A 13361-nucleotide genomic window follows, 5' to 3' on the forward strand; every position below is an offset into this window, starting at 1 on the left:
TTTTTTCTGTCATCATATTCGGTACATTTTTCCAAGCATTTTGATAATTTGTTCACCTTTTATTAACGCAATGAGCGTCCGTCAAAGTTGACAGCACGCGCGGATTCGCGTTATCTTTATCCACAATAGATGGGCAAAAACATGCCTATATAAAATTCATTGTAACTCTTTAAAATAGATAGAAACTCCTAATATTTTTTCATATTTAGATAGATTATGAGTCGGAGATATGATTTCATGTCTCATTTTATCCTCAATTAACTCATGACGTCATCATAATGGCCTCCAAACTCAAAATTTTAATTTGCATATTATGACGTCAGCATATTTTTGGAAAATTGATTGTATCTCTGTAAATATGGATCAATTTTCTTTTTAATTTTGATATGTTCTAGCTGAGACAATTTTCTACAAATGTAGTATTCACAATTTTTATTTTTGATAAGAGTATCATGGTGTATTTTTGCGATTAAAGGAGGCATGTCAATTTTTCGCATTTTGCGTGTATTCTCTAAGGGACATGACTTTTTCTCAAAACTGGATTCTACACTCCTGTCTTTCGCGAGCAAATTCTCCGTTGTTTAAGCTTCGTTTTCGCTGAGCTTCGGATATGTTGTAGCTGAGACAATGAGCTATCAAATTAAGCCTTTTATTTTTCGATTAGATGCCGGGATCATGCTCATATTTTACTTGCAAAGTAGGATTTCTGAATTCCATTTCCCGTTTACGTGTAATCGCTATGGGAGATGTTTTGGTATATCGGTAACGCACTTGACTTCCAACCTCGAGATCCCTGGTTCGAGTCCGGGTGTCTCCAACACTTATTTTTTTCACTTTTTTTCATTTTGACCTTCACTGTACCATCTCCTTTGATTATTTAAACACGTAGATTCGCAAATAATGTCATAAATAACCCTTTTTACTTTATTATTACCCTATTTTCACTTAATCCATTACTTTTTGCGTGTAATCCCTATGGGAGATGACTTTTTCTAAAATCTGGAGTCTACATTCCTGTCTTTTGCGAGCAATATCGCCGTTATTTCGGCTTGGATTTTGTTGATTTTTGGGTATGTTGTAGCTGAGACTATATGCTATCTAAATCAACCCTCATTTTTTCAATAAGATGTCATGATCGCGCTCATGATCATGATCATGATCATCATGATCATCATTATCATAATGATGATAATCATTTATCAATTACATTTTCATTTCTTTGAATAAGATAAAAATCGTCATGATGTAAATTAGAGTCAAATGTGTAACTGGTTACTGCACAGGGTCAAAGGTCATGTATTGTTTCAATCTATCTTCCCTAGATCCATGATGATCAAGGAGACACAATTTAATCTTGACATATGAATAGATCATAATGGGAGAAGCATATGAATGGGAGAAGCATTTTACAAAATAATATATCGTGTAATGCATTATTCGTTATGTAGACCATTATCATACGTATCACCTAATTCGTCTAAGTGACGAATTAAAGTCTAGTTTATTTATTATTATTCTTCCTCGAATTTGTTCGCAGGATATCTCAAGACTGAATAAAGCCATTATCATGAAACTTGCCATGATGATAGATCTTAGTCTAACTTAGAACTGCGTGACTTTTCAAAGACTCAAAATTATCGTGACGTCATCCAGGCGCCATTTTGTGAAAATAAACTTATGATCATATCTTCATAACGGAAAGGAATTTTTCATTCATATTTATCAGGAAGAAGATCAATATCCATCCGGTCAATTTCAGATCAATAAACGTGCGCAAATGCGCGCGTGCGCGTTCGTACGCGCGTTTACGCGCGCGAAAAAAATTAAAATGCTCCAAATCATCCCAAATTTTTTTTGCATACGTTTCAGGCCATATGGAGCATTTGACAAAAAATCACGCAAACGCGCATGCGCGCGCGTTTTTTGCGCGTACTAGCATTTTGCAACATAGAATCGCCGAATGTTCTCTATCATCATATTTGGTACATCTTTCCAAGCATTTTGATAACTTGTTCACCTTTTAATAACGCAATGAGCGTCCGTCAAAGTTGACAGCGCGCGCGGACCTGCGTTATCTTTATCCACAATACATGAGCAAAAACATGTCTATACAAAATTCTTTGTAACTCTTCAGAATAGATAGAAACTCCCAATATTTTTTCATATTTAGATTATATATATTATTTAGGTTATAAGTTGGAGATATGATTTCATGTCTCATTTGACCCTCAATTAACTCATAACGTCATCATAATGGCCTCCAAACTCAAAATTTCAATTTGCATATTATGACGTCAGCATAATTTTGGAAAATTGATTGTATCTCTGTAAATATTGATTGATTTTCTTTTAAATTTTGATATGTTCTACCTGAAACAATTTTCTACAAATAAATAATCCACAATTTTCCATTTTGACAAAGGCATCATGGCGTATTTTTGCAATTAAAGAAGGCATGTCAATTTTTCACATTTTACGTGTATTCTCTACGGGACATGACTTTTTCTCAAAACTGGATTCTACACTCCTGTCTTTCGCGAGCAAAATCTCTGTTGTTTTAGCTTCGTTTTCGCTGAACTTCGGATATGTTGTAGCTGAGACAATGAGCTATCACAAGTGCGCCCTTTATTTTTCGATTAGATGCCGGGATCATGCTCATATTTCACTTGCAAAGTAGGATTTCAGAATTCCATTTCCCGTTTACGTGTAATCGCTATGGGAAATGTTTTGGTATATCGGTAACGCACTTGACTTCCAATCTCGAGATCCCTGGTTCGAGTCCGGGTGTCTCCAACAATTTTTTTCTTCACTTTTTTTTCCTTTTGACCTTCACTGTACCATCTCCTTTGATTATTAAAACACGTAGAATCGCAAATAATGTCACAAACAACCCTTTTTACTTTATTATTACCCTATTTTCACTTAATCCATTACTTTTTGCGTGTAATCTCTATGGGAGATGACTTTTTCTCAAATCTGGAGTCTACATTCCTGTCTTTTGCGAGCAATATCGCCGTTATTTCTGCTTGGATTTTGTTGACTTTTGAGTAAGTTGTAGCTGAGACTATATGCTATCTAAATCAACCCTCATTTTTTCAATAAGATGTCATGATCGCGCTCATGATCATGATCATTATCATCATGATCATCATTATCATAATGATGATAATCATTTATCAATTACATTTTCATTTCTTTGAATAAGATAAAATCGTCAAAAGGTGTTCTTCATGATGTAAATTAGAGTCAAATGTGTAACTGGTTACTGCACAGGGTCAAAGGTCATATATTGTTTCAATCTATCTTCCCTAGATCCATGATGATCAAGGAGACACAATTTAATCTTGACATATGAATAGATCATAATGGGAGAAGCATATAAATGGGAGAAGCATTTTACAAAATAATATATCGTGTAATGCATTATTCGTTATGTAAACCATTATCATACGTATCACCTAATTCGTCTAAGTGACGAATTAAAGTCTAGTTAATATTATTATTATTGTTACTATTATTATCATTATTATCATTATTATTATAATTATTTTTATGATTTATTATTATTATTATTTACATATTTAAAGGCGCTTTATTAGCACCGTTTTATTATTATTATTATTATTAATATTATTATTATTGTTATTATTATTATCATTATTATCATTATTATTATTATTATTTGTATTATTTATTATTATTATTATTTACATATTTAAAGGCGCTTTATTAGCACTATTTTATTATAATTATTATTGTTATTATTATTATCATTATTATTATCATTATTATTATTATTATTTACATATTTAAAGGGGCTTTATAAGCACCGTTTTATTTTATTTTAATTTTTTTTAATTTTTATTATATCATTATTATTATTATTATTATTATTATTATTATTTACAAAGGCCTAGGCCTATTTAAAAAATATAAATAATGCAAACAGAATCTTGATACTCTGTTTCTCATTATTTACTGTCATCCTTTGAGCGAAATTTATAATTTGAGGCAGGGATGGAATGTTTGTGATTCAGGTTAGTTGAAACTATGAAAACATGGTGGCGTTGTCAGTTCCAAAATTGCTTTTCGCAAGGCCCCTGGCCTACATCAACTACATATCCATTCTGTTTTAAGATCGAAATTACAGATAAAATTGATTACTCAAAGATTATAATTAATCATGATTTTAAGACCAACAATTATGAATCATTCATTATCTTTTCCGTCTACAGCTTTTCACTCTCAAGACTCAGTTAAGACCAAAAACAAACAAAAAACCTAACCCTAACTATTCCGTTCAGATCTTAACGCTCTCAAAACGCCGGATTTCTCCATTTTTCTAAGCTTTATATTACAGATCCTAGCTTACACCAAATAAACATTAGCAACTGTACTACCCAACATGTGAGCATTTTTATTAAGATTTGTACAGCATATTAACTTTTTGGTTGCAATTAGTGTATTACAGTAAGTAATCTTGCCTCTATTTATAGGGCATGATAATGGTTTCAATATAGCTAGCTTCGTGAATTTTGAAAGAAGATTCAGAACATTTCGAATGATTTATTTTGCCTCCCCAAACCCTCAACCACTAATAAGCAAAACAAAGATTTGGGTGGCTTGCTGAACATCACATTTACGTATTCCAGTATGGATCTCATTTTATTTTCTCTCTCTCATGTGTTTGATACATGTATAAAGAGAGGTAACTTCTTCTACAGAAAAATAAATTATGGTCATAACGCTTTCAACTCGCGATGTACTGAATTTCCTTACTTATCTTACGCAAACTACAAAGGTCACTCAGAAACGACGCGGGATTGCACGACATAATATTTACATTTATTTTGATATTCTTTATCAGGCATAACGCAAATATAATCTCTATATATTGTTGATAATTATGTTTTTCATCAACTACTAGCAGCCAATGAACCACAGACCTCTCAGTTGAGGCGGGATGGAAATATGGAAATAAGGCGGCAATCAAGAGAAGCCTTATGAGGGGCTAATGAGGAGCAAATAGACTCTTGATGTTGGATTTTATTCAGCACTGTTAAAGCTAGACCTACAGCTATACCTATTCATGAATCAATGAAAAGGATGAGGTATATAAAACAATATGGACTGCTCTGTAATCGGATGGTGTGGAAATTATCACTCCCTCGGTGGTTTTCATACCGACCCTTCTATCATCATCCTCATGAGCAGTCAATATTTGTATACTATCAATCTTTGAACAAACGTTTGGCAGCAAAGGTGGAACTGTGTAAATGAGGCCGCATGCAAGTCGATCGACTTCGAATCCCAATATACTACCGTCAAGATGAATTTGAGTTCTGGTTTTGCATTTAAATTGTCATGATATATTCGTAGTATTATTGTGACATGCAAAAATCAAATGATAAGAAATCTCTAGCTTTTTCAGAACAATCTAATACAAATTATTGTTTATCTTTATGAGAATCATGCGAACCCTTTTTTAAATGATCGGGAATCCTATCTCACTTATGGTTATAGTAACACATATTCAACACGAAATAGCAAATAATTGACTGTGGCTTGGAAGATTGAATCGTTATAACGTGTTTGATTTCCCCCTCATCAAAACATGTTTTATACGATTATTTGAAGACTATAAGTTACGTTTTAAGGAGATTGTGAGGTGTCAGGTGTCAGGGGAGGGGTGGGGGGCTGCCGCTCCAGTAACCAACTCAATTTAATTAAAGAATATGAAGGGTTGTACACTATTATAAACATTTCTTTTTTTTAATTGGTTGAATTCGTCCTTGTTTTCACGAAGTGACGGTAGTGAGGAAAATCGTAACGCAAAGTGAATGCAATTTTTTTTCACTACCGTCACTTCGTGAAAACAGCGACGAATTGTCCCACCTCCATTCCAACACGCACATCATGATCAACTGTGAACCTTTTTTTTACGCCAACCCCAATTAACCGCCCTTTCCCCCTGGTCTATTCACAGCAGATTTATGCAATAATTGCATACTAAATCTCAATCCCTACTTCATATCCTGGTGCCGTCACTGAACATAGATAAATCAGGAATTGGAAGATCTAAATCATTTAATGTAAATATGCTTTTACTGAACTTTGAATTGATCGGCTACGTCAAGCTTTGAACTACCAAATTATGATAAAATTAGATAACCCCATATAAAATTCAAACATGACCCTTGTACATAGCTCGTGCCTGCTTTTCAGGTCGATACATGTAAATCATTAACTTAACATAAATAAAAGGAAATGGTTCGCATTATACACACTATATACGCAAACAAAATGTCAGTTTACATATACATGTATAAATGCTAGGATATATAGCCTAAACAACAGCTTTGGCAACTCTCGTGGAAATAAATTCAATGCAACATGAGAAGAGGTCTGGGTTAATAGTTACGTAGCTAAATTCAAAGTTTCAAATTACAGTTTTCCCTTTTGAAAATTTGTGTAAATGTAAAATCAAATGTCTCCAAAAAAATGTTTTAGGAAATGTCTACGCAGCCATTATTCTCAAATTCCCTTTCGCATTATGTATATTGAATAAGGCAGACTAATGGAACATGGTTCCAACTCCGAGTTTCACGCCTTGCAAACGATCATCTGCCTTTAAGTTATTCAATATATATTTTGCTCTGCCTATAGGCATTGAGGACTATACGGAGGAATAGACCAAATCTAAGTATATATATATGTATATATTACCTGAAGAAATAAAACCGAAACCCTTCATAAAGAAGAAGAGAACTCCCTCAAGGATTTTTATTTCAATTGTTTTAATTATTATTTATGTATATATCTATATAGTATATACAATATCATAACTGGAAGCTGAATTATATGTGCATATATAATTTTAATTGCAATTTCATCTTATTCAAGATCTAGTAGGGCTATCATCTTGATACATTCATCAGATATACTCAACTGATATGGTTGGTAATGTACGGGAGAAAAGGGACATGCACTGTTCTTTCGTTCATTAAAAACAATTTGATAAGTTCAACTCGTATTTTATATCTCTGTTATTGTCTTTAGGTGACGAAATACCACTTCAGCAGAAGCTTGAAATCCAGACGAATCCATCATGCCCGTTTCACTTGGTGAATGGCGAGTGAGGATAGGAAGATTCGTACATTCGGTCAGGGAGTATGTCATAAGAGAGCGAAAAGTAAAGTTATTGACAGAGAGAATACGGCGACTCAAGTTATTGCAAAAGAGGCTCCTTGAAAAGAAGGAAAAATCAGAAGATGAATGCGAGTCCAAGCCGAACGACTTGAGTGTGAAAGTGGACGATGCCCTAAATGAATCTAATAGCATTAATAGCGACACCACACATGATACTCACAAAGAGGAGAGAAGTAGAAGTGAATTTACAATTGGAGATGAATATACATTCCCTTTCTTCTTCACCCTGTTGCTGTCGTTGTTCTCTTTGTTGTTATCATTGATCTTCTTTTTCTTGTTTGATTTTTCAAATTTGCTAACGAGTTACAAGTCCTTTCTGAAGTGGAGTTACTGTAGTGAATCTTCCTGGAGGAGTATATGTCTCATACTAATAGTCGTGTCCAGCAGTTTGGCCTACTTTGTTTTGTCATACGTAATAAAGACCAATGCGAACTTGCAAGATAATCTGGTGCTAATTAGGGATGAGAACGCAAAAGCTGAATCTACCACTAAATTGAACAACACTCCAACTGAATCTACCATCAAAGAGAACAACACTCAAACTGAATCTGCCATTGAAAAGAACTACAGTCTAACTGATTCCAGAATCAAAGAGAAGAACGCTACTGAATCTGCCAAAGAATGCAACAACATTCCATCGAATGCTACCATCAAAGAGATCAACACTCCCTCCATTACCAGAGATGGACCTAAAGAAATTAAACAATCAAAGACAAAAATATCAAAGAGAAAAACCATCAAAGAAAAAAATACTGCAACTGAATTTAACATAAGAGAGATCAGCACTCTACCTGAATCTACAATCAAAGAAAACATCGCTCCCAAAGAATGTCATATCGACACTTCCTCTACCATGACAGACAAACCGTCAAAGAGAAAAACATTAAAGAGAAAAACCACCAAAGAAAAAAAGACTGCAACTGAATCTACCCACAAATCGAACAACATCATAACTGAAACTACCATCATAGCGAACAACTCTCCAACTGAATCGAACATCAATAAAGATAACAACGCCCAGACTAGATCTACCATCAAAGAAAACAACTCTCCAAATGGATCTGCCATCAAAGACAACAACGCTAAAACTGAATCTACCATCAAAGAAAGCAGCACTCCCTCTACAATAAAAGACAAATCATCAAAGAGAAAGATGTCAAGGATAAAAACCGTCAAAGAAAAAATTATCGCAACCGAATCTCACATCAAAGAGGACAACACACCAATTGGATCTACCATCAACAACAAAAGCGCTTCAACTGAGTCTGCGATCGAATACAGCATCACATCAATTGAATCTACCATCAAAAACATGAACACTACAACTAAATCTACCATCAAGTACAACAACTCTGTAACTGAATCAACCAAAACAGAGAGCAGCACCTACTCTACCATCAAAGATAAATTACCAAAGAGAAAAATATCAAAGAGAAAGATCACTAAATACAAAAACACTGCAACTAAATCTAAAATCAAAGGGAACGCCACTACAACTGAGTCTACCATAAAAGAATACAACTCTTCAACTGAATCTACCATCAAAGGCAGCAACATCCCAGTCAAATCTGCTATCAAAGACAACAACTGTCCAACTGAATCTACCATCAAAAAGAACAACTCTACAGCTAAATCTGTCAATAAAGGCAGCAACTCTACAACTGAATGTACCATAAAAAACAGCAACACTCCAACTAAATCTACCATTAAAGGAAACAACACTCCAACTAAATCTACCATCAAAGAAACCAACACTCCAACTGAATCTCCAATCAGAGGCAACAACTCAACAAGTGAATCTACTACCATAGACAGCAACACTACAACTATATCTGCTATTAAAGAGGATAACACTCCATCTAGAACCCCTACTGAAGAGAAAAACAATCAAACCATGAAAGTGAACATTGCGAAGGCAGAATATAGCATACGATCCGGAACCCAAAAGGTACGTATCTATTTTCACGCGGTAATATTTTTCAACTCGGATTTCATTCAACAGTCTTGAGATAGGTGTACAAATAATTTTTAAATAACAAAAGCACATGTATCACTCAAAGCCGCACCATATACATGTACATGTATGCAGGCAAATAAATGATATGTAGAAACGCATGTATACAATTCTCAACCTATACACCTTATATTCTAGTACTGAGAAATGGTATCAGATCAGACAAAATGTCGTTTTCTACTTCAAAATATCAATGATATTTCGTTGTCTTTATCATATTAAGTTCCTTTAGTTATGATTGAAGTATGCAGGCGCGGATCCAGGGGGGGGGGTCCGAGCGGGCCTTGGCCCCCCCCCCGCAAAAAAAAAAAAAAAAAAAAAAAAAGAGAGAGAAGAAAGGAAAAGAAGGGAAAGGGAAAGAGGAGAGAAAGGGAAAGAAAAAAGAGGAAGAAAAAAGAAAAGGGGAAAGAAGGAGATCGGGGGGTGGGCCGAAAGAGCCTTGCCTCCCAGGCTGTTGACCCCCCCCCCCCCCCTAATCAAAAAAATAAGAGAGAAGGAAGGAAAGAATAGGGGGGAGCTTGGGGGAAATCAAATTCAAACGTGGTTAATTTCTAATTCCACAACGGTGGATTACAAATAATTATGAAATTACTTAATTTCCGAGACTTTTCCACTTTTTAGTAAATTATACGTTTGTATGTGTTTGTTGGAAAATGACAAATTCCTAAATTTACAGCCAGGCAAGAAATATGATTCTTGAGATTCCTACATGTCAGGGCCCGAGGTACGGCAGGGATCGGGAGCCTCGAGCTCCCTCCCCCCCCCCTACACTTTTTTTGAAAAAGTACATTAAAGAGAAATAAAATAGAATGAGAGCAAGAAAGAGAGAATAGTTAACTGCCCGTGTTAAAAAAAAATGAGGCATCAAAATATGCTCATCTGAACTGGATTAAATGCCTAAAACCCCTAAGCTTCCGGGGGCTCTGCCCCCATGGACTCCACCTATAGGGCCCTACGGGAGCCCATAGATGCTTATCTGAAGGTAATTTAATGCCTAAAACCCCTGATTTTGGGGGGCTCTGCCCCCTGTACCCCACGCCAATAGTGTCCTGCCAGTGTCACAAAATAATAAGGTATACAAAAAAAAATGCTCATCGGACCTTAGTTAAACGCCTAAAACCCCTGAGCTTCCGGAGCCGGCTCCGCCGTCTCGACCCCACCAGGGGCCCTAAGGCGGGCCCCTGAATGCTTATCTGACCGTAAGTTATTGCCTTAAACCCCTGAGCTTGCGGGGTCGGACAAGGTATCAAAATGTGTTTATCGGACCGCAGGCACGTAGCCAGGGGGGGGGGGGGGCGTAGGAAGAAAAAGGAGCAGACAAAGGATATCTTTGAAATTCAGAATCAAGAACGGTACAGCAAATCGTCTTCTTTCTCTCTTAATCTTATGAAACGTCAAAGCTTCCGCGCTTTACGCGCGGGAGGGGGGGGGAACCTGAATTCAAACGAAGATTCAGAGGCGAGAACTATAATACGAATCTTTAATGATTTAATGAAACATAAAAGCTTCCGCGCTTCGCGCGGGATAGAGGGGGAACTAAATTCCGACGTGGATTATTTTCGAGAACGGTACAACGAATCGTCTTCTTTCTCTAATGATTTAATGAAAATTAAAAGCTTCCGCGGGAGGGGGACCTGAATTCAGACAAGGATTAAGAGTCGAGAACGGTACAACGAATCGTCTTCTTTCTTTAATATTTTGATGAAACGTCAAAGCTTCCGCGCTTCGCGGAGGAGGGAGGGGGAAACTCGACCCTCCCTGCCCCGACCCCCCCCCGCATTACGTCACTGTTGGTCACCATTACGTACCAATATTTGGCTCGCAAAATTTCAAATTTGGCCCCCCCCCCCCTAAGAAATCCTGGATCTGCGCCTGGAAGTATGTGCACATATTCATTGTAGATTCATTCAGCCTTTCCACGAATTTGTATAGGTATTATCAGAGGGAAAACACAGTGTTTCGAGTCAGATTCCAAGCAGCCTGAAAGGAACCACTGACGATCCTGTCGTGCAAGAGAGCACCTGCCTCCCTGAGATGATCCTGGTAAAGGCTGGAGATGTAGAGAAAAATCCAGGTCCATTCGATAGGTAGACATCTATATATATATTTGTTGTTTTTTTTTTGGAGGGGGGGGGGTTGGGGTGGGGGGAAGCGCAGTACTTCAGTCGTCATATGATTTTGTATGTTGCCTTTTCTCTGGTGCGTATCAGGACAATTACCCCCTGGACAAGGGCAATCCCCCCTAGAAAATTACACCGCCTGAAAAAATACCCCTCACGGACAATAACCCCCCCCCCCCGAAAAAATTACCCCCGAGGACAAATACCCCCGGAAAATTTTCCCCTCGGACATTTACTCCCCATGGACGATTTCCCCCATTGACAATTACCCCACACCCGAAAATTACCCCCCCCCCCTGTTCATTAAAGTGGAAGTCTACCCTGATAATAAGTTGGTTTTAATCAAAGTATAATTGTCTTCGGGGTGGGGGTGGAATTGTCTTGGGGGGGGGATTGTCCAAGGGGGTAATTTTCCCGTGGGTAATTGTCCTCGGGGGTGGTTTTCATCGGAGGGGGGTCATTTTTCGGGGGGGGGGGGTAATTGTCCCTCTGGCAATTGGCCGGGGGGGGGGGTGATTGTCCAAGGGGTAATTGTCCTAGAATCCTCTTGGTAATTTACCACAATCCAAAGAAGGTTTATGTTAACAACAAACGTCCATCCACTACGGAATATCATATTTTTTTTTTAATCTCATCGAATGAAAATGTATTCTTTATATTCTACTAGATCCAATCAAAACATAACGTCAAACATATGACCATCGATGAAAAAGGAAAGGGAAAAGAGGTATCTTTCAATGCCTTCAGAAAATGTGTCAAAGCTCATCTCTTCTGTTAATAACATAATTGTAAGCGCAAATAAACATGTAGATGGAAACTGCTCTATATAACTACATCATTATCATTATTATTATTGTCCTTAGAATACAACCGACAGAACCTTTATTTTGTCTTTCAACCATGCCAAGTTGTCGTATAAATTCGAAAATACGTTAAGAATGGAATACTCAAAGGTAGACAATATCGGCACTAAAAGACCCAAATGGATCCTATCTGGACTGGTGGAAAAGATCGTTCTAGGTTCCAGAAATCTTTCCCACTTCTATATCAAAGTAACTGATTGATATCAGAGTGAAACCATTCGCTAACACTAGTTAGGCCTCTTACTACTCGAAGGTGAATTTAACGCTTAGATATACTGCTTCATACTTATGTTCATTCTTCCATACATGTATGTTTATTTTTCAAGAGTACTTAACGTTTCCAGGTTCTTGTTTAAACAGATCAGTAGACACACAAGAACAAATGTAGGTTATCTTCCCAATTTCTTATTTACACAGAGCAGCGAATATTCAAGAACAAGAACTGATAGACCTGGCGTACGATGTACCTTCATCAAAATACACAAATTTGTGCAATACACTTGGTGTATCGTACAATCGGAGCCAAACCATTCTTGACAGACATCTCTTAGATTTCACAAGATCACTGAATGCGGTATTCTTTGAGTGGAAGGACAGACAGAGGGATGGCACAGATTGTCGTCAAGTTATAGCTACGGCGCTACGTAGTGTTAACCTGGACGCACTCGGTGACAAAATGTCCAAAGGTACACCAATTTATTTTGAAATGCACTTTAAAGACCTTTTCTTGGCATTTAATATTATTCTATGTCATAACATTATTTTGTGTTCATTATTCATGCATTATTGTCATTTCCTTGGGGGCTGGCCGCCTATAGTAACTGACAATTTTGAAAATAACTGTTATAAGACAAAATGCAAGAATTAGACACAGCACGTGTCTTCTTCCACCAATCCTAAAGAAAAGTGAAAAATTCAAAAACCTAATAAAGGCACAACTACCCATCATGATGAATTTCACTTCATTCTTTAAATTCCTATTAATCGTAATTTATCGCATTTAACCGTGAATCATACGATTAACCAATTGGTGCTTTATAGAAAGGTCAAGGAAAAGTTTTTTCACTATGTTGTTCGAAACTTGGTATAGATTATGTGGCTTCATAATCGAGCTTTTGGTATGTAGGCCGAAACAAAATGATATATGATTAATGT

General features: G+C 36.6%; 1 protein-coding gene across 1 annotated transcript in view; it reads left to right on the forward strand.

The window, feature by feature from the left end:
- The window catches only part of LOC105446752, a 30220-nt gene that overhangs the window by 6196 nt on the left and 10663 nt on the right, over positions 1 to 13361 (forward strand). The window contains exons 2-4 of the mRNA XM_030995818.1: positions 7060 to 9157; positions 11156 to 11310; positions 12624 to 12892. Of these exons, the coding sequence (XP_030851678.1) occupies positions 7109 to 9157; positions 11156 to 11310; positions 12624 to 12892 (2473 nt within the window). The 5' untranslated portion in view covers positions 7060 to 7108. The remainder of the gene's footprint in view (positions 1 to 7059; positions 9158 to 11155; positions 11311 to 12623; positions 12893 to 13361) is intronic.

This window comes from Strongylocentrotus purpuratus, unplaced genomic scaffold (assembly GCF_000002235.5).
Source record: "Strongylocentrotus purpuratus isolate Spur 01 unplaced genomic scaffold, Spur_5.0 spur5_scaffold_3, whole genome shotgun sequence".
In the NCBI taxonomy this organism is placed as follows: Eukaryota; Metazoa; Echinodermata; class Echinoidea; order Camarodonta; family Strongylocentrotidae; genus Strongylocentrotus; species Strongylocentrotus purpuratus.